This window comes from Prosopis cineraria, unplaced genomic scaffold, assembly GCF_029017545.1.
Source record: "Prosopis cineraria cultivar Desert tree isolate PC_DT_omini unplaced genomic scaffold, ASM2901754v1 PC12, whole genome shotgun sequence".
Lineage (NCBI taxonomy): Eukaryota > Viridiplantae > Streptophyta > Magnoliopsida > Fabales > Fabaceae > Prosopis > Prosopis cineraria.
The window spans coordinates 43,147,847-43,170,396 of NW_026555343.1; the positions used below are offsets into that span (position 1 = coordinate 43,147,847).

General features: G+C 34.3%; 2 protein-coding genes and 1 non-coding gene across 3 annotated transcripts; 2 read left to right on the top strand and 1 right to left on the bottom strand.

The window, feature by feature from the left end:
- The first annotated feature begins 3,483 nt into the window (after positions 1 to 3,483).
- Positions 3,484 to 3,555, top strand: TRNAG-UCC (transfer RNA glycine (anticodon UCC)). Its single transcript has one exon. It is a non-coding gene; the product is annotated as a tRNA-Gly (tRNA).
- Positions 3,556 to 4,375: 820 nt separating this feature from the next.
- LOC129289382 (C-terminal binding protein AN-like) lies at positions 4,376 to 16,165 on the bottom strand. Its single transcript, XM_054926137.1, has 9 exons — positions 16,009 to 16,165; positions 15,769 to 15,839; positions 8,530 to 9,267; positions 7,420 to 7,588; positions 7,193 to 7,323; positions 5,776 to 6,567; positions 5,617 to 5,664; positions 5,316 to 5,429; positions 4,376 to 4,715 (listed from the first exon to the last, which is right to left on the bottom strand). Exons 1-9 carry the CDS (start codon positions 16,163 to 16,165, stop codon positions 4,644 to 4,646), a joined length of 2,292 nt encoding a protein of 763 aa, XP_054782112.1. The 3' UTR covers positions 4,376 to 4,643.
- Positions 16,166 to 19,555: 3,390 nt separating this feature from the next.
- LOC129288591 (heavy metal-associated isoprenylated plant protein 39-like) lies at positions 19,556 to 22,101 on the top strand. The gene is made up of 3 exons (XM_054925238.1): positions 19,556 to 19,818; positions 20,180 to 20,258; positions 21,195 to 22,101. Exons 1-3 carry the CDS (start codon positions 19,813 to 19,815, stop codon positions 21,656 to 21,658), a joined length of 549 nt encoding a protein of 182 aa, XP_054781213.1. The 5' UTR covers positions 19,556 to 19,812; the 3' UTR covers positions 21,659 to 22,101.
- Positions 22,102 to 22,550: the final 449 nt, after the last annotated feature.

A 22,550-nucleotide genomic window follows, 5' to 3' on the forward strand; every position in this document is an offset into this window, starting at 1 on the left:
CGTTTTACGAATTAGCAGATACTCAACCTCTATAAATAGGGGTTCCTAAATTCCTAATGAATTAATCAAATTTCAAGTAACAAGCCGATAAAAAGAAGGTTGTAAAGCTGGAGCAAGTATGAGGAAGAAATCACATTCTCAGCCTTCACTTGCCATGTTCGTCATCACAATGCCATTATGGTTTTCAAAATCAAAAGGTGAAACATTGTTGTTTATTGGGGCCAAGATGGGAGGGAAGGAACATTGACTGAAGCATGCAACTCTGGACTGTACCAGATCGTCAACATTGCATGCATTCTTATCAACCTTCGGAAATGGCAGTCACCTAAGATGGATCTTTCAGGTCATTGCGATGCTTCGTCTATCGCCTGTCAACTCTGAGCAGAGACATCAAAAACTGCCAGAAAAAAGGCATCAAGGTCATAATCTCCATTGGAGGTGGCACTCAAACCTACTCTCTCTCCTCCAAAAAAGATGCCATAAATGTTGCAGACTACATCTGGAACAACTCTTAGCAGGAAAATCAACCTCCAGACCCCTCGGTAATGCTGTGCTGGATGGTGTAGACTTCGACATTGAAGCAGGTCGGCCTCATACCTACTACTTTCTACACAACCGTTACAATTACAACCAGTGCAAGCACTAACTAGTCAAATTCTGAGATCTCTATATCAAGACTAACTGTTTACTGATATGAAAGCAGGATGGGATGAAGCTTTCTATGGTGAGGTGGCTGGGACACTATTGGAACGAAGCAAAGAAGCAGATAGAAAGTGCACTTGACAGCAGCCCCCCCAGTGTCCATTCCCAGATGCACATCTAAAAGGGCACTTTCAGTGGGCTTTTTAACTTCGTTTGGGTTCAGTTTTGCAGCAACCCACCATGTCAGTTTTCAACTGGGAGCCCTTCCAACTTCAGAAGATCATGGCCCCAATGGGCTTCCTCTGTTAAAGGAGCCCAACTCTATCTTGGGCTTCCTTCCTCACCCTCTGCAGCTGGTAGTGGGTTTGTGCCAACACAAAGCTCATGGCCCAAGTGTTGCCTTTTGTTAAGAAATCGCCTCAGTATAGGGGTGTCATGCTTGCGAATAGGCTTGCTGATGATAAACAAACTGGATATAGCTCCAATATCAAGACAAGAGTTTGAACTTACTTTCAAGTTTGAAAATTTCACGGTGTAGTATTTTGAAATAAAAGTACTTAAAGTAGTACTGTATTGTGTTCAATATGTGCATTTGACATGATTGTTTTGAGTTGCATCAAAGCCTCTCTATTGTATAATATATTTTTTGTCAGCGGTATTTATAATTTGAAGTAACATGCACGATTAATTTGGTGTTGAAGGTGTTATATAGGATATTTTACTATTTATTATATCATTATTGAGAGGAATTATTTAATATGGTATTATTGTAAATAGTTATTATTTGATTATCTCTTCTCTCTTGTGTATATTGTACTCTTCACAATAGTAATAGATATGACACTTTTCAGTCTTCTCCAATTTCTTTCTCTTATCTTTGATAACTTTCACATTACCAAAACCATAGAATTTTTGTTTCCTTTCACAAAAAGTAAGTTTTCAAAGAGTGACAACCTTTTAACAGTAGTGTTGTCATCTTCCTCACAGTTCAACTCCACCTCTCTAGCCTCATTTTCCAACAACATGTGCCAACTCCTCTATCTTGCACCCTTTGACCTCAAGTTTGGCCACCATCCTCTGCATCACATGCGAGACTATAGCAAACTGTCGGGCCCAATTGACCGACGCATGAGTGAGTGTTCAACCTCCTTGTTCACTGTTGTTTAGTTCTTCAACCTCCCCTTGATGACCTTGTACACCTCTTATAATTGGTTCCTTGTTTTGTGCTACTTCATGGTATTTAAATTCTTTATTAGTGCTTTTATGATTCTTTTCCTTAAAAATGGCAAAGTCAGAGATTGGTAAATCCATCTCACTCACTTTGAATGGTTGCAATTATTGTTCTTAATTAAAAAATGTGATTTTACTCAGCCTCCTTTAGGATCCTCTCCTATTGCACTTGAGGCTCAATCTGTTTAGCATCCTCCCTGGTTGAATTTGAAACTTTGTTGCACACACTCATCTCTCGTTCCTCTAGTTCATCCGCTACCTTTTCTACCCCTATTGATAAATCCACTTGATATTTTGACCTTGCTTGTTGTAATCATATGATAGGTCAAGCAAATTTGATATCAATTGGGCCAACAATCATGATGATTAATGGTTTATGACTAGTTTTTGTGTCTTTCTCGATCATTCTATTATCTCTTAGAGAGAAGCAAACATTAATCTCTCGCTCCAGTGTTGAATCAAAAGCAGTGTACTAGCAGACACGACTGCTAAGGTACTTTGATTTTGTTGGTTACTTGATGAGTTGGGAGCATCTCAAAACTCTTCAACAGACATCTATTGTAACAATCAAGTTGTGATCAAGATTGTTTACAATGATGTGTTTTATGAGCAAATCAAACACATTGAGATTAATTATTATCTCAATCGATAGTATGTTGTATGGGGCACCATCCTATTTGTTTCAATTCAAATCAAGCATCAACCAACAAATCTGTTTATAGAGTCCTTTCATCCAAGTTGTTTTCAATTTCTCATAAACAAACTCAAGTTGCTCTCTGTTAAGCCATTTTGAATTTGAAAAAAATATGTTATCTAAAATATTCTGAAAATATTTTACTATTTATTATGCCATCATTGAGAGATGTTATTTAATATGATATTGTTGTAATAAATAGTCATTATTAGATTGTCCATTCTTCTTTGTATATATTATACTGGCATTTTTTAATCTTCTTTGGTTTTCCATCTGATAGCTTTCAAAAGGAATGAGGTTTGCTTGGAGCCATCTTACAATTGAAATTAAATATCCGGAAATTATGTGTGATTCCCTTTTTCTCCTTGGCCGCCATTCCTTCGGTCGCCTTCATCAGATAGCTCTTTCTTTAGTAGTTCCTCTTTTGCGCTTGGCTACAGTTAGCAGAGGTCCTGCATATATATGCTTTCAGATAACAAAAATAAACTAGCAGTAATATTATACAGATAAGTCTTAAAGCTTCACGTGAACCAAGTGCATTTACTTTCATATTTTGTCCTCACGAAGCTTCTAGAGAAGGATACAGACATTAATATTAAATTAAAAACTTTAATGCTAAAACACAGTAGAAATATTGAAATTTAGAAATATCAATGATGAAAAGTCGTAATCTAACATTAATATTCTTATAAGGTCTTTATTTATCATTCTCTCATTTTATAATGCATCTGCTCAAGCTAAGAGAGAAACATATGATATTGCCTTTGAGCTCTGCTGGAAGAAACAGGATATTCATGCCAATTTTTGATAATTACATTAATTTCTTCTACCTTTTAATATAATCATGCATGTCACAATTAATGATGGAGAATAATTTTGTAGATCAATATTGTCGTTTCCCTTAAATAGCATAAGATGCGTATGTAGTCCAACGGTTAGGATAATTGCCTTCCAAGCAATAGACCCGGGTTCGACTCCCGGCAGACGCAGGTTTTTGCGTTGTTTATGTAGTACTTTTATATTAGGCTGGCTCAATTAATTTCTTGGCCGTCGAACAATAGAACACCGCTGCTGAAATTTTTCAAACATACCGTTGCGAAGGTTCCAATGGATTGGAGATTTAGGGAACTAAAAGCCTTAATTTAAACTCCGAGCAATTGATATTGGGTTTTAATTCGAGTAACATGCATATTAGGGAAAGCTGTTGATGTAGATAAGAGTGGGTGGAAATCGGATTTTTTATAATTTTTTGTAGATGGAAATAGTAATGCGGATCAGTTTTTAAACAGATATTTTGGTTAGGCATGACTCAAATATTGTTGTTGATGAAGATGAATGACTTGAAATTTCAAGGATAATTTTATGGTAGGTTTGAATTTGAATTTAAATTTTGAAGGACATCCATATTTTATGTTTGAAAGAAGCTTTAAAAGAATATCGTATGCTTGATTTTTAAGAATTTTAATGTACACTACAAGAATTTAAATTAGATCAACATCTAGTCGTATTTCAAAACTAAGATTAAAAAGAGAAGTTTATAACATCACACGATCGCACCAAAAAAGTTTAGCTCGCTTCGAAAGGAAATAACGAGTTCAAATCCGCAGCTAGAGGCACAGACGCAGGATTGCTTTCCCTGATCACTATCATTTATACCAAATTTTTTTTTTTTAACAAAAAACTGTTGAATAATATGTAACGATGAGTATATCTCCCTAGAGAGGAAAGACAATTTCTATAGAATGATTGAAATGACCATCAGTCAAGGAACTATGACAAATTCGAGGGAAAAGCCGGGTCCATTCACCACGCCAATGAAAAATATCATCAATTTCATGAAAAAAAAAACAACAGCCATTGTCTGTGGAAACAAATAACATCCCATTCTACATTATGGAAGACACTCCTCCCGTAGAGAAACATCCCATTCTACGTTATGAAAGACACTCCTTCCGTAGAGAGACTTTAAAACAAAAAAGAAAAAAGAATTTTAGTTGCCGGACAGGAATGATTTACAAGCTCGCTCGTCATTCTGAATTAGAACACAACATCCAAAAAAAACACTCATATTATTAGTCTAGTCAAGCCAGCGAGTTACTCCATCCTCGCCAACTGTCGCCAAAATCTCAACGCGCATATCCAGAACCGCCTACAATTCATATCATTAAGAGGAAAATCAGGCAGAATCTGAAATAACTTATTTAATTACAGCAACCTTTGGAGGGGGGGGGGGGAAGCTCTGTGTCCCTCCAAACTGATTACAAAGTGAACCCATGCAATTGGTGACCTGCTCCAGACTAGACACCAGAATCTTAAAAACATAGACAACACACGAGAAAAGGGCGTGACTTCAGCTCATAGACACAATCCCGAACTTCCCCACAAATAACTTAGCGCATCAACAACGTAAATATGCAAATTCCACAACATCACAAATATGTGGGTTTAAAACAAGTATGATTTATTCATGTCTCTAGAAAAAGATCAAGGGTAAAGAAAGCAAGTCATAAAACAAGATGCGTTTGACAAGAATATCTTCATTCACTTGCTTTTCCTGAAATCTGTATATTGCTTAGAGCAATAATTTTGAGATATGCCAAAAAAACTCCATTCAAGAAAAACCCTCAACACATGCGGCCACATAAAATATCTTGCAACGAGAATACTTATTGGACCATTTATATTCCATGACTTTTACTTGTCACACGGAACAAGTGGCAGATTTATCAAAGAGAAACAGGGTACGTACCGATGAATTTCGACAGTTGACTAACCTACATTCCTCTAAGGAACCTTCCAGCGTCCAGTTTTCCCAAACATCAAAACTATGACTAGCAAATACAAATTCCATTCTTCTATTTATCTGAAAAATCAAATGAAACAAATTGAATCAGGAAATAGCTATACCATGGTTGTCCCTCTCATACAAAACCGATTCCTCTTTAAACAAGCGGTTAAGCAAATAAAATAATCTTCAATGAACATAATTTAGAGTCTAAGATAAGCCTTTTTTTTGTAAAATCATAAAACTCTGACATGATGTAATTTACCTGCAGCAACTTTCCACCTGAAGCAAGAGATCGCAAGCCAATTGTGTCCTGAAGCAAAAGCATTGGTATGAAAAATATCAGCTACTTGGCATCAAATATAGCTTAGACAACTTCAATTTGTTTGTTATGACATATCATGAAATAAGGTCCATAACAAACCTTGCTCCTGAAAATGATGAGGAACTGCGCAGCAGGGTCTCTTTTTGACACATTTGACATGGAATCTAGAAACCAACCTCCCCCTTTAACTCTTTGCCTGGAGACATGGAGGGCAGGACGGTCTCTTGCATATAGTGCTACAATATATCCATCTTTCAGAACTTCACTACACTTTCCACTAAACCTCATGCTTGACTTTAGGGGTTGGTTGGTAGATGATTCTTGCTTAGATTCCAATGGAGTTTTTCTATTTCTTGAGCCTTCAGGAGAAGGACACCGTGAGCTGGAGCTCAAAGCTTGATCAGTGCCACTCATTGCAGTATCCTCTTCCCTGTGAGATGTACTTTCTTTCTCCAGTGCAGGATCTTCTGACTTTTGCTGGGCCCTTTGGCGAGAGTGCCTCTTCTTGGCCTTTTTACCTGACCTACTACGCCTTCCTTCAGACCGAGCTGTGCTGCTCTGAGTCATACCGGAAGTCTGATGTTGGGCAGAAGACTCTTTCACATGACTAGCCTCTTTCTTTCGGGAGCTTTCAGGGCTTAAGAGAATATCACCTGTTGGCTCCCTAACACAGATCTGGAGAGCATTTTCTTTCTCTAGTTGATCAGATTGTTTGTTTTCATCACCTACTTCACTCTCCTCTTCCTCATCAGATATGGCATTTTTTGGAATAATTCCATCAAAGAAATATGTCTGCAATATAGATATAGCTTTCTCCCTTATCTCCATCCAAACTTCTTCACTGTAATCTGCACTTCGCGGAAGTATCAACACATTAGGCATCTCCTTTACCTGTAGCAGACACAAGGTGTAGCACGTTGTCGTTAATACTTAATATCATTGTCTATTGAATTCTTATTTCTGGAAACAGACTTAACATATATCGTTACTTATGTGTGAGTGCATCTGGATGTGTGTGCGTGCATTGGTAAACTTCAGGCATGCACATATCAAAATACATTTCCGACATTCTCTTCTCACCAAGCAGAGCACAAATCAAATTCCAAACTCAATTAGAAGTGGATCTTGCTTTTGGACTATAACCCATTCGTCATTCCTGCCTCTCCCACTCTGATAATTTATTTTCCTTTAATTACCCCTTTTTGTATAGAAGGGTCATTTTGTTTGCTATGGCTCCAATTGTTAGTGATAGTGAATCCTTTAATTCATAAAGCATCTCCACACCCACAGGAGTAATGGTGCTGGCTATGATCGCAAGGCCTGAGAGGTCATGCAAAAAAACAAAAAGTAAATATAGAACAAAATTTCCCCATTTAATCAGATTGGAACATATTTCATTCAGCTGTCCAAATTTGTATCTATGCCTGTATCAAACCTTAGAAATTAAAGTATTTCAAAACTCAGCCTTGCATGCACATGCATGCACGCACACATTCAAAACCTACAACAACCATACCCATGCTTCCATCCATTGAGGTCCTTCTGCACCATCCAAAGCACATCCAGCTAAGGTTCCATCAATCAAAAACTGCTTCACAGCGCAATCATCCAATAGCTGACTACTACCCGTATTCACAAGAAAAGCTCCTGTGAAAACATCAAAATTATCCAACCACTAAGAATATGTATCATGATAAATGATATATGGAAGAACAAATCTCTTAAATCTGCCCATGTATATACCAGGTTTTACATGTTGGAGACATTCAGCATTGATAATTTGAATTGTTTCGTTTGTTAGAGCACAATGAAGTGATATGAGGTCACTTGCAGCAAGTAAATCATTAAGAGTTTCCATTCTCCGCGCAGCTGGTGGGAAATTTATTGAAGACCAACTAACTTCTCCTTTTTCCTGCATGAAGTAAGGTTTAAAAGTTGAAGACTACAGATTGAGAAACTACAATCACTTGATCATTTACAAAAGTTGGAACGAAGATAATGTTATTTCAGAAAACAATTCCACAAAACACAAATATTTATTTATTTTAATTTTAATTAAACAGGCCAGCTTGACGGCTTCAAGTGAGTGGGATCAAACCCACGGCTTCCCTACAGACTTGGATGCCACTATGTCACAAAGGCATTGGCAAAACACCAATTTTTTGAGGTTGAAGATAGAATATAAAAAGACGCATCCCATACATAAAAGTCATTAATTAATAAAAATCAATTACTGTATAAGTAATCATTCGATGTTGGCTATTTATATATGAACTTGTGTATATATGCACGTGTGTGTTAGGAAACAAAATCCTTCAGATGGCATTTGGTTGGTAAATGCTGAATTTCAAAGAACTTGGAAACTATTTTCTAGTTATATTGTGTATAAATAATTTTGAAAAAAATCAAAGTCCCTAGATTGGTTATGAATATCAAACACACAAATCTTGAATGTTTCCAATAGATTTCTGTTCAAATATCTTATATGTAGCTTCCGATTACTTGAAAATTAAAATCTCCACATTCCTGAATAGAAGACACAGCTGGCAATGGTTAAAGCAATATGAAATCTTGTTCGGCACGCGCATTCAGAGTCAACAAAGGGGAACGAGCCATATCAAAACGGGGTATCCCACTAATTTACCAATCAGAACCTATGATTATCAAAAGAATCATGAAACTTGAATTGGAAATGCTAGTTCTAGTTCTATTCCAAGCTCAACCTAAATGTGAGCATCTCGTTTGGAATGAAGAAAATGTGTCATCGGGATAGATCAAAACGAATCAAAACACTAAGCTGATCTTTCATGGCAATACAATTCATGAAGTGGGAATAATTCAAGATGGAGATACCTGCTGAACATCGAAATAAAGAACGCTCATTTTGAAAGCCAGGCTGCGAGTGGCCAAAGCCCGTGCAGAAGCAGATCTGCCTACAATTCCCAGAACCAGCCCGCGGCATCGTCTCATTCCCCGGCACAGCGGCTGTACCGAGCCGAGCCATCCGGAAGCCGAGAGGGCGTGGCGAGAGAGGAGGTGAGTACGGCGCAGCAAGCCAAGGAAGAGCGCCATGACGGTGTCAGCGACCTCCTCGGCGCGGGAACTGTCCACGTGGATGAGGCGAAGCCCAAGGTCATTGGCTAGGGCGGAGTCGACAGCGCGGTCTGCGGAGCCAAGGCAGAGGACGAGCTGGTAGGAACGGAGCCGGCGCTGGGCGGCGCGGGGCAGGTAGGCGAGGGAATGAAGAAGGACAACGGAAGCCGACTCAATCTTGCCATCGGCCAATCGGCTGAGGGGGACGTGCTCGACAGTCGCGACGCCGGCAAGGGAATCCTGCTCCAAGGCACAATCTTCGATGCAGTTGAGGGTTACCACAAGAGGGGGAGGCGTATGGTTGTTACGATGGGACATTGGCACAGAGGATCTGAATCTGAGACTACCGTTGCGGATGGCGGGAGAAGCAGAGACCGCCGTCGTCTTGGCCTTCCACTTCGGTGGGATCTCTTCTCTCTTGGAAGACCAGTGCCGTCGTTGGGGAAGCGAGTTATGGTGGTCGTTCGTGTAATTTTGAGCATCTCTTGGGGCAAAAGACTGCTAATAATTTCAAATCTTGGAAGTTGTATATTTTTTGCGCGAAATTACAGTGAATGGCCTGGGAACAAAAGAAGATAGCGTTTGCTAATTTACTTTAAAAAAAAAATTAACATTTTAAAATATAAAAAAGTTTGAGAACATTAAAAATGTTGTTAAATAAATTTATTTTAATATTATTTTTTATTTAACTTTCATCCTTCACTCTTTCCAATATATTAAAAAAAATATTTTTAAAAGCTTATATTTTTAATTAAAAAATTAAATTGTTAAGTGTATTTCATTAAATTTATTAATATGTAAGATTTAATAAAAAATATTTTATAATTTGACATGAAAAGAATAATAAAAAATTTTATTTATTTTTATTTATAAGTCATTTTTAATATATTTTTTTGAAATCATAAAAAATATTAAAATTTATTAATTTTTTTAAAAATTTAATAAGTTCTTAACTTTATCTCTATTAAATATATATTTTAATAATATATTTTTTAATATTTAATGAAGGGTAAAAAAATTATAATAAAATTTAACGATATAACTTATAAGTAAAATCAGTGAAAATAACTAGTAATAGTAATTTTTGGGGAATATAATAAGCATTTAAGTGAGGCACCATCATAAAAGAATGTTTGTGTTTTGTGGTTTAGATATTCATATCAAAAGATGGAAGAATGATAGAGATGTTTAAAAAAAATTAATTAATTTAAATTAAATTTTAAGTATTAAATTTTAAAAATTTATAACTCAATCTTTTAATATTACAATTACATTGTAATGAATTTACAACTTATATTTTAAATTTTAATAAGAAAAATAAATTTTTTTATTCTTCAACCATATTAAAATTTAAAAAATAAGTTACAAATTCATCATAACACAATTGTAAAATTGAAAAATGGACTTGTAAATTTTTAAAGTTCATCTCTTGGGATCTAACTTGAATTAATAAATCCTTTTTAACTTTTTTGTCATTCTCCCTTAAAAAATTTTGAAGTTGGATAAATTTTTGTGAAAGTTTTTTAAGAAAAAGAGAAAATATTTTACTCCCTCCATTAAAAAATGTACTTTATTTTTTAAGAGTTAGATATTAAAAAATATAAGATATTTTTAATTTTTTGAGATATAATCATTGCCTTCTTTTTAAAAAGTGTTCTTATTGATAAATGACTTTATATTTATTGTAAGGTATTTTACAAGAATAAATATAAAAAAATAGAGTTAATTTGAAAGTAGGTAACTACTTTTATTAAAGGGTGAAATTCAATTAAAAATACCTTATATTTTTTTAATAAAGGGACTATATTTTATAAAAAGTAATAAAACGTGAAGAAAATACTAAAAAAGAAAGACTTGGCCCATATTTATCAATCCCAACATTTTATCTGCGTGTGAATTTTTTTTTTTTTTTTCCTTCAGCACCTTTCCGTGTGTGCAATGTGCAACTCAAGAAATTCCGAGTGACAGGTTTTACTTACCTGCATGGAGTAGCGTGGCACGGAAATAGTTTGGAAAATCTCTTGTAACCTTAAGAAAGTTCGGGTGGTGTATGTACATTCTCTCATGAGGAGTGCTGGAAAGCAAAATAGTAAAATTAAAATGTGTGTGTGTGTGTGTAAAATTGGTCAACAATAACTCCAAAATTCCTTGCAGTTTCAAAAGTTAATTAGCATTATTATAATTTTGCAGCTTTGAGTGTTGGAAGAAGATGATAAGAAAAACTTAACAATGTTAACAATACAAGATTATATTACACAATCTTATAAGAATTAGAGGTAGTAATTCTGTTTTAAAAAATTGATATTTTGTTCAATTCAACAATGAAAGCAAAATTGAAGTGGTTTGATTCTTTAGAAAAAGCACTAGTAATTTTCATTGTCATGTTATATGTGTGTGTGTGTGTGTGATAAAGCGATGCTAAGGTACCATTAATATGATGAGGAAGTTGCTTGACCCTGTGATGACAATTACGGTGAGAGGTCGTCATCTGGTAGCAACCTATGGTTCCTGTGGGGAAAAGTAGGAAAAAAAGTGAAAGCAAAAGCAGTTGAGTGCTGTAATAATTTATCCCCTATATTATATACACAAAGTCTCGTTTGGTTGGTTGTGTACACACACACACGCGTGTGTCCCCGATAATCAGAATCACACACTGAGCAGTGAACAACTCACGGGAAAAGTTTTGATGTTTGGCAGATACAACTGCTGAACACTCAATATCCTATGTTGGAAACTCTGGGAGGCTAGAAACCTTCGAATTTTTGCTGGAGAATCACTCACCCCTGACGATTCTCTGCACGATGTTAGAGCCACAGTAGATCATACTATTAATAAGCTTTTTTGTTTTTTATTACTTTGACGGAATTCGATTTTCGCCTGGTTTGTACAATTTCCAAGGCCCTGTCTTTGTACAGTTATTTTTTGAGTTAATGAATACCCCTTTTCAACTCAAAAAAAAAAAAAAAAACCAGCAACGACTACTGTACCACCATTCTAACCTTTTTAGTGCGAAAGTTACACAGTACGTACTTACTATTATTCTATTAGTATTGCCTGGGATACGACCCTACTCGTTGGTCGTTGGGAGACATCATTATTCCCAGCAAGCTGCTATTGATCTTCCCATCAAACTCTTAATTATTAAGGTCTCATTCTCCACACTTGAACTGCTCAAAAATGATAATTGTGATCGGTTGACAGTTACAACCCGAGCACCTTGTTATTCATATAAGCCCAGGGCATTCTTACCGCATTGCAACGCGCAGCATTTCAACAGATCAAGACGTGTCACAATAATATCCTTAGTCCACAAATCCCTTAACCCAGTGGGATGTGATCGGACTCAATGGACCTTCAACTCCCTTATTCGTACACCTCCTCACTGCTCTGTGTTCAATGCCGAAACTAATATTAGCTAAGCCCATATTTGGCCCAACTAGTTTCAAGCCCAACTTCGGGTTTTGTAAGATGCGTTTGTTCATTTGCATGCACTAGAATTGGCACAGTACAGCAAGTAAAAGCAAGCTCGACCTGAGAATGAGAATTCATTCACTGTCAAGAGGATTGTGATTTGAAATAGGGAGCTCCTCCGCTCAAACCTCAGTGACACAAGACACAAGACCTGAAAGGCGGTGCTCGCTAGCCGCTGGCAACAACCTTCAGATTTCTAATTTCACCGTTGCTGGTTCTCTTATTTCATAAAAAGACTATAATGTGCTCTTATAAAATATCTATTACGAGTCTGGCCTTGCGTTTGGTTTTTTCTCTGCATCTTCCTGCTTGCATGGTATCTTATTTCACATATTGTATTTGATATGTTCAGCTCTTGTTTTCAAAGCTTTAAATTTATGAGAATTAGTTATAAATAAATCATAAGCCAATTATTTATAATTTTTTTTAACATAAAAATAAATTATTTAAAAAATTAACTAAAAATACTGAGGAATCTTTGCAGCGTGAGTTGAGAATCTACAAAAATACATTGTGAATTTTAAATTTATCAACAAGAGATACTTTATTATAAATAAAGATCATAATTTTTTATTAAGATTTCAATAATTCAAGATTTGTAATTATAATTGAGAAGAGTTACTTTAAGATCTCACTCAAGATAATTAATGATAATAAATATTCTCTTGGGTGAGACTTGTGTGTAATTTTTTTTTATAATTAACGTTGTCATGGAATCTTTTTAAGTATAGTTTTTCCTTAAACGAACCGAGGTTCCACACCGATTAGGATTCTTTCTAGTGCCTCTCTCTTAATCACCCCCTTATACTCATGAGAACGTAGGTTAAAAAAAAAAAAAGACACAATAATACAAAAGAAATAAAGAATTGCTGATATGCGTGTTGAAAAAAAGTCAAGAGGGACTTTGAATATAATTTGTTATGTTAATTTATAAAATTAATTAATAAGATTAATTCTAAGCAAAATTAAGAATAAAGTAAAATCATAGTTTTAGAAAAATAAATCTAAACACGTCCCAATCACGAGTCGGGCGGCCGCACACCTCCACCAACTATACTTTGGAGTGAAAAATTGATAAATTATTGAATTTGAATACAGCATTGATAAGGTTTTGAGTTTTGACAAAAGCCTAACACCCGATAAAATATGTTTTTTGATCCGTCACTGTGTATGCTTGACTATATATGTTTATTTATAGGACGCCCATGCTATAATTTATTTATAAAGATAAATGATATCATTGTTGTCATACATAATATTTTGCATGTGATTGGTCAGATGGAAGGGCAGATAGTGGAGGCCGTGACCTTGGGAGAACAGGTTAAATTCAATGCCCCATATAATCTTATGGTTTTACATATAGAACAAAGCTAATAAGACAAATAAAGGTAATCAGTTTGGCGTGTGTGTGTGTGTGTATACTTTGGTTGCCCACCTCGCATTCAGAGCTTCGCCCTGACTAATCCGGTTTCAATCTGCATCGTGCGCTTGATTATGATGGGTGAATCTCACTAGAGAAGTTTTTTACGTGCACAGAGCTCAAATTCAAAACCTTATTTAAGTAAAATCAATTCACTTATCATTCAGACCAATTCCTATTGGTGTTTGGCGTACATATCGATCACGTATAGAGAGTATGGATTTTGTGTGCCCGTTGGCATGGGCCTGTATATATTAAGAAGACGTAGAGAGTGAGGATAGATCAGACTTACTTATCCCTGGCATCTTTCTTTCTTGGGCATGATGATGCTAGTGGCAGGGAAGAATCGTGACGCATCACCTTGAGCCAACATCAGGCAATTCTTATCCACGTTCATAGTGCCCATCTTTTTGGAAGCATTATTATTGCGTAAAGTTCTTCTTCTTTTCTTCTTCTTCTTCTTCTTTTTGTTGATTCGCCCCCCATAAATTTTCACTGTATTTATTTTAGGAAATTTATTGTACTCCCTCCTATTCAAATTATAAGTCATTTTTTCAGCTAAGTTTAATTCAAATTGTAGCAACCTTGGTATTTTTTCAAAATTAATTTTCTAATTTTTCTTTTATATTAACTAATATGTTCATGAGACATATATAATTCAACGAAACATTCTCACTCTTCATAGTAAAAACACGCATGTCAATTTTTTCTAAGTCATCATGATATTTTATTAATTTGAAGAATGAACATATTCTTTCCGATTCTTATTATAGGATACTTTCAGGTATCTTAAAATAAATTATTTTTTCTTAATATTATAAAAAAGTAATATGTGCTTTCATTTTAACCCTTGACTTTAAATAATAATACAACTTTATTAAATATTTTTACACTAATCAAGAAAGGGTAAAATTGAAAAAAGTGATTTAATTATTACAAGGTGTCCTATATTTTAGATTAAAAATTATTTATAGAAGGTGTCTTATAAATATGATCAGAAAGAGCATATATATATATACACCTATACACACACATTAAGTTAGTAATTTTGGAATAGCTTGAATAAATTAAAAAAAACATTTAAGATGAGGCTTAATGAAATTGTATTTTAAATCCAACTCACCTATATTATTAGTTTTGTACACATATATTATTTAGGGTTGTTGATGCAGTGTGGTTGCCCCCACCTTGCTTGAGCTAGTTGGGTTGGTCGAGCCAGGCATTGACCCCTGCCCTACCTAACTTGAAGATGTAGATGCTTTTTAACTTTTTGTTTTAATTTTATATAAAAAATTTATTATTTTGTATAATTATTTTTTAGGATTTTTTATTATTAGTTGGTTGCATTATCAGTCACCACATAAACAATATTTTTAAAGCCAATCTACTTTATCACTTTACTAAATAGCTGAAATAATGTCTTGGCATCTTTGACTAAATTTAAAGTATCAACAAACTTTACAAATACTATACCTTTCATAAAATGAACTAAAAAGTTTATCAATGTATGTTGCTTAATATCAGTCCAACCATCAGCCATTAATGTGCAACCATTACTTTCCCATCTACTTCGATGAGCATCAACAATTCAATGACATTCTCGTTTCAAATTCCCTAACAAATTCACTCTCATATCATAAGCAGTATAGCCTTTAAATTTAGGTCCTATAGCAGCAATTACATCTATAGTTTTTAAAAGAATGGACAATTCAATGTATTGAAAGGAATGGAATTGATAACAAATCACTCACAAATGACAATCTTTGCTTTGTGATGTGCTTTTTTAATTGACAAAACACTTTTAATACCTGATTGTGCACCAGGAGTTATTCTTGAAGCAAAGTAATTGTTTTTTAGGATTTTTATTATATTTGTTTTTATGATTGTTATAGATATTTTTTATAATTTTAATTTTTACAAGTTTTTAAAATATTAAATTGATTTTTCCAACTAGTGAAAAATATGGATAATTGTTAAGCATATAAAATTTTAAAATGATTAATTTGAATTCTAGGATAAGTTTTATAAGAAATGTATTTTAAATAAATTTAATTATATTTTCTGTTGATTTAAAAATAGATTGGGTTTCGGCCAAACCCGTTTCAGACTTTCAAGCGGCTCGATGCCTGGAGTATTGCATTGGGCGGGGTTTTAGGTTGAGATGGAGACTGGCCAGTGCCTGTTCATGTATAACCCTATATATATTAAAGGAGAAATGTAGAATGGGGACTATGTTCAGATTAAATAATGTTGGGAATAATTAAAGTTGATAAGGAAAGGAGATTTGAAAAGGCAAGAATGGGCGGCGGGAGGGAGGGCGAAAGTCAAGAGGATGAGATAGGATCCACCGAGGAGGAGGCCTGCGCATGCAACTTGGCCTGGCCTCATCCTACGTGCTGCCGGGCCACACGTGCTTCCAGATTCGTGAAAACCCGACACTGTTTCACTGCTGGGCCCCCCTTTCCGTTTCTTCACGCGCCCCTCCTCCTTCACCAATTCTGACATCTTTCTAGAACCACACAGGCCAAATGCACGCCGCCTTACACAAACAAAAATTACTCTTAGGTACCAGCATTCAGCGTGGGTGTTGCTGCCAAACAATAATGTTGTTTTATTTTTTTGTTATTAATATATTTACACAAGTAAATGAAATGCATGAGTTTTATTATTATAGTGTGGCAGCAGTACAGGGTGAGTACTAATTTTACATGTTCCAACCATAATAGTCACTTTTTGATAATAGAAGAATTATGCAACAACTTTATGGATCCTGGTACACTGTTGATGATAGGGCACCGCCAGAAGGGCCCACCTAGCTGAGCCGATCATTCCAACGTGCAGTTTGTTTGGTGGCGCACCAAACGGGGTTTTTCAACTGAGTGTTCTGAAACGTAAACCAAGCTTACCGAATCAATCAAACTTACCTAAATCAATCGAACTCATTAATACAGGTCTGGTAGAGTACGTCTCAGCATTCAGCGTGGGTGTTGCTGCAAACAAATAACGTTGTTTATTTTTTTGTTATTAATATATTACACAAGTAAATGACATTCATAATTTTTTTATTATAGGGTGGCAGCAGTACAGGGTGAGTACTAATTTTACATGTTCCAACCATAATAGTAACCTTTTTGAATAATAGAAGAATTATGCAACAACTTATGGATCATGGGACACCGTTGTGAGTAGGGCACCGCCAGAAGGGCCCCCTAGCTGAGCTGATCATCCGACGCTGCCGTTTGTTTGGTGGCGCACCAAACGGGATTTTCAACTCAGTGTTCTGAAACGTTAAACCAAGCTTACCGAATCAAATCAAACTTACCTAAATCAATCGAAACTGGTTAATACAGGTCTGGTTTGGTTCTCTTTAATGAAAACAATAGGTCTGGTGCTCGACCTAGATTTTACATGCTCATAATCTGAAATTGAAAAGTAGTAAATTTATTATATTATTTTGTCAAAAAAAAAAAGCTATTTTATACAATAAAAAATAAAAACTTCAAATATTCACAAATCTTAATTCATGTTTTGCTTTCACAAAACAAACTTGTTAATTTTTAATATATTTTATGATATAATATATTTATTTTTTAATTATTTTTATGTTCATTTTAGGATATAGAAGAAGAACTAAAAATAAATAAATTCTTCTTCCCCATTTGTTTTTTATAAATAAGATTGAGAGAAGTATATAATTTTTCATACAGGACAATCGAACCGATAATTCACGATAACTTAAAATCTCACCGTGTGTTATCTTATGAAAAACAACACTAATTGAAATAGCCTCACAATTAAAAATATTTAATTAATAAGTTCCATAATTCTTCTTAAAAATATAAAAGGCCAAACTATTTAAATAAACTTCTAAAAACCTAAATGATATAGTCCTAGTTAATCTAGAATTCTAAATAAATAGATCATATCCTAATGAACATATTTTATCCTTATTTAAATTTAAAACAAAATAAACTATTTTTTCTAAACTTAAATATAAAATTAAAATAGGTAAACTAATTTTCTAATTTTAAGAAAAAATGGTAACTACCTAATTGGACTCATGAACCTAATATCTTGGGTTAGATCCCATATGCTTGTGTGTTTTTCTTGGATTTCTAGAACTTCATTTGTTTTTAGGATTCCTTAATTGTGTGAGATATATCTAATTACTGAATGTAAGACTTTTTTTTTTCATCTTTTTAGTTCTGAATCTAGTAATTGGTCCTTCATACTTTACAACAAATCAAATATGCTAAATATTAAATTTTGACTCATCTTTTAATTTCCATCATCGTTGTTACTTGATTCCATGTATTATAAGATCCAATTTAGATTACAATCTAGTATTATGATGTATCACCTACTACTATATAAATTATAATATTTGAATATTTTCTTCATTTCATTATATTTGTTTTTTAATGTTCTTAACGACGCAAAGGATTAAAAAAATAATAAGCGTTGTAAAAAATTATGAAACTTCTTTCATTATAAAATATAAAGTATTTTTTTAAATTGCATTGTTAAAAAATTTAGATTATTTTAATTTTTAATGTGAAATTAATGAGTTTTTTTTCAAAAATACATTCAAATAGTGTTTGGATAGTAGATTTGAATTTAAATTTAAATTTTAAATTCACATTTTAAATTCAATTGAGAGATTTAATTTAAATCCAAATCAAAATCTTTATTTATCAAGATTTAATTTAAATCCAAATCAAAATCTTTATTTATCCAATATACTCTTAATGAATAAATCACACCATTCTTCATTTTTAAATGGGATACCTTATTAAATAAAAATAAATATAAAAAATATATTTAATTTAAAGACAACTAACTTATAATAATGCAATTCGATTACAGATCTTTTTATATGTTTAAGGGGGATGTATGCTTTATCTAATTTGTCCCTCCTTTAACTGTGTTAAAATATGTGTGAATATTTAATTATATTAAATACTCATTCAATTTCAAAATATGTGCCTTTTGAGGTATTGTACATATACTTAAAAAGATAAATTTTTTTTCTTAAACTTTTTTAACTATCCATTTAATTTATAAATGGATTTGAAATAATTCAGTTCTTGACTTAATATAAGTTAACCTTTATAATTCTTATTCAATAAATTAAAAAGATTAAATTATATAGAATTAAAAGTTTAGAGATTAAATTGATAATTAGAGAAAAATTACAAATAGATATTATAATATCTCCATTTAAAAATACAATCAATACATAAGAATATTGGTCATGTAGCCAAAATTACATCTAAATAAGAATTATAAAAAAACACTTGCTCCTTTCGTTTAAAAATGTAAAGTATTTTAATTGAATCTCACCTTTCAATAGAATAGTTACTTAATTTTTAACTAATCCTATCTTTCTATATTTATCTTTATTAAATATCCTACAATAAATAAAAAATTATTATCAATAGGTGTACTTTTAAAAAAAGATAATGATTATATATCAAAAGACTAAAAATGTCTTACATTTTTTAATGGAGGGAGCAATAAACATTGCTTTGAATTTCTAAATAATATATAAAATAAGCAAAAAATTGCCTCTAAAAACTTAAATTTTAAAACAGAGGAGGGAACTAGATAAATTTTATAATTTGGGTAAAATAGAAAAAATTGTTAACTTACTTTAAATTTAAGAAAGCTTCCAGTAACATGTAACAAAACTTTTTTTATTTCTTAAAAAAAGCTAACATAACAAACGGGACGGAATGCTCACCAGACATGACTCATCCGCCACCCCACAAAGCAAAAAGCCTCTAACGAATGTCACGCGCTCCCTACTTCGCGTGGCCTTGTCCCTGTGGTTAGAACTGCATCCCTGCTGATCATGTTTCTTTTTAATCTCATCACAACACTGCAATATATTTGCGTACGATTCACACACACTCACTCTGTCTCTCCCCCACACCCTGTAACTCTCTCTCTCCCCCCTAATCTACATTGGTTCGACTTTCGATCCGGATTGCTAATGCCATGTGTATCCTACTTATTTTTTCAATCTTCTTTCGATAAAATCTTGATTTGATTAGCGTTTGCCTTCTCTCTCAGGGCCAACTCCATTTCCTCGTTATCGCAAAATTCGTCTCGTCTCTCTGCCTTTGATCTACAGATTCCTGCTTATTAAAATGAAGGTACGATTCCCACTTCGGCTTTTGATTCTTTTGGCTTTTCCTTTTTCCTTCGAAAACCGATGAATCGTTTCTCAATCATTTTTTATTCAATTCTGATTCTCCTCGACTTATACTCTTCTCACTTCGTCTCTCTTATGTAAGATCTGAGTTGAATATTTCTGAACCGAATCTTGCTATCTCCCAAATCAGGATTGAATGTATTTTTTGTGCCGCTTCTATTATGCGAAGTAACAGAGCTTCTTGTTGAAAGAAAATATTTGCTTTCATGTGTTAATTAAGATCTCGTTTGTTATCATGTTATGATATTTTTCTAGGAATTATTTGAATCTAAGCTGAACCACTTTCTGATTTGTGCTTACAGAAGTTTGCTGTGATCAAGTTAGAATTGGAAGATGACAGGGCCAAGCAGAAGGCTCTGAAAACGGTCTCAGCACTTACAGGTACAAAAAAAGTTGTATTATACAGTATTCTGCCTTCTTCAATTTTCCACGCTAACCATTTATTTATCCCGAGAAAATGAACGTTGGAGGAACTATGCGTTCCTCGCAGATTTTTGGGGGTGCGTTTTTATGCTGGACTGCATATTTGCACCCATATTTAAGGATTACAATACTCTAACTTTCTGTGCGTTCATGTTTGAAATGCTAAAAATGACCAAAGTAGTCTAGAATCTAGGTCTTCAAATTCTTAAGTTGATAGATGCGTGTTTTTGTACTTTGATTTGTCATATGCTCTTTCAACTGATTAATTTTTTTCCTATTCTTAAATATTATTGTTATAGTTGCTGGGCTGTGGTAGGTGAAAGAGATATATTAATCCTTCATTTTTGTTCGTTGGCTAAAAATACTAAATCCTCATTTTACTTGAGATCATTAAGACATTAGTCGGCCGTTAGCTTGTCAATAAATCTACAGTGGGATGCATTATATGAAAAAAAGTTAAAATGGGGTTTCTTATTTGTGAAGGGATTTGTGGTGGAGGGAAAGGGAAAGGGAATACACCTTTGCTACGTCTATATATAGTTAAGTATGATCTTTAGAATTACATTTTGCTCGCATAGTATGTAGTTAAGAAACTTGGGATATTGAAGGTATAAATCGCAAAAAGTGTGCCTTACAGGTTAAGTATTAAATAAAATATAAGATAGCAGACATGAATAATAATGCATATCACAACTCAGGGAGGTGTAATGAAACATGCTCTTACAGAGTCAGAGGCTCACTCGCATGGAATGAAGTAAATGTAAATTATTGGACTGAGAGAATTTTTATTTTGTTTGTTATGATTATATTGAGCCTCTTCCATAGTTGAAGCTGTTGATCTTTTGTCCCGATTTCTTTAAGCAAAAGCAATCAACTTCTGCTATGTGCTTGCAGGGATAGATTCCATCTCTATGGACATGAAGCAGAAGAAATTAACTGTGATAGGAACAGTTGATCCGATCTCTGTGGTGAGCAAACTTCGCAAATACTGGCCAGCAGATCTAACGTTGGCAGGAGCGGTTAAGGAGCCTGAGAAGAAAGAGGAGCCAAAGAAAGAAGAACCTAAGAAGGAGGGAGAAAAGAAAGAAGAGCCAAAGAAGGAGGAAGGAAAGAAAGAAGAGGAGAAGAAGGAAGGGAAGAAAGAAGAGGAGAAGAAGGAAGGGGAGAAGAAGGATGAAAAGAAGGAGGAGAAGAAAAGAAGAGGAGAAAAGCCAGCCGCGGTCCCAGGTCCGGTTCCACACCCAGACCCTGCATTTTTAGAGATGGGGAGGGGGGTTATAACAGGCCATATTACCCCTTCATGGCGTACAATCCCCAAATGGCATATAATACCCACATGGCAAATAATCCCTACATGACATATTATCCCCCCATGGCCAGCTACTATGCTCAAAGCATGGAAGACAGTCCCAGCACTTGTGCTATTTTGTGATCAGCATTCGGCAAGCTGTCCGGAGATGAGGGAAAGACAAACTTTCTTAATATGATGCAGGATCTAAGCCTTTGATGCCTATAATAGGCTACAGCCAGGGCGATAGCAGCTCTTGTACATAGTAATATGGGGGTCTCTTGTTGAGTTTAAAACTCTTGTCGTGTTTTGAGAGAAAGGAATAAGTATGGGACACACACATGTAATCCATAGTCCCATACCAATTACCTGTAATAGTGACTAGATCGTACCATTACTTACCGAGATCATCAGTTAATTTTGTTTGTAGATGGCCGTCGGGACATACTGGAAAGAGCAGAGAATGCTAAGCGCACATATATACATATATGACGAGCTTTTATTGTAGTCAAATGAGGGGAAGTCCCAATCCCAGTGCATCCGCCACTTCGGATGAAAGAGGAACTGGCTTACTGTTATTTTTTTAGTGCTGCTCGTGTCTCTGATCTTGTGGGGCATGCTGGCTGAAAAGCCTCACCACGCGATCCTAGGGTTGTGCTTACAGTGTGGTTCCCATTGTATTTTTCCTTTCAAGAGATTTGAGTCTTTGCATAGAAATTTTAAGTAGATTAAAACACGCACCCGCACATGAAGTAATAAATTTTAAATTTAAAAAAGGTTTAATTATAAATTTTTCTTCTTTGTTACAGAGTCCTTATATTTAGAATTATGATGATATTTGGGCTCTATTTGATATTAAAAAAAGGTGAAAGAAATAATTATTGTATGGTCTAGCATTATTTCATCACTATTATTGTCTCATTATCATTATTTACATATATAATACTCCATTGAATCTTAAA

What these genes read in the sequence shown, in the direction of transcription:
- LOC129289382 (XM_054926137.1), bottom strand. Translation starts at nt 16,165, where the DNA reads ATGTCAGAATTGGTGAAGGAGGAGGGGCGCGTGAAGAAACGGAAAGGG. An exon ending in TTTATTTCGATGTTCAGCAG is followed by an intron (nt 7,589 to 8,529) that starts GTATCTCCATCT and finishes TACTTCATGCAG; the next exon opens with GAAAAAGGAGAAGTTAGTTG. An exon ending in CAGGTGGAAAGTTGCTGCAG is followed by an intron (nt 5,430 to 5,616) that starts GTAAATTACATC and finishes TTGATTTTTCAG; the next exon opens with ATAAATAGAAGAATGGAATT.
- LOC129288591 (XM_054925238.1), top strand. An exon ending in AACGGTCTCAGCACTTACAG is followed by an intron (nt 20,259 to 21,194) that starts GTACAAAAAAAG and finishes ATGTGCTTGCAG; the next exon opens with GGATAGATTCCATCTCTATG.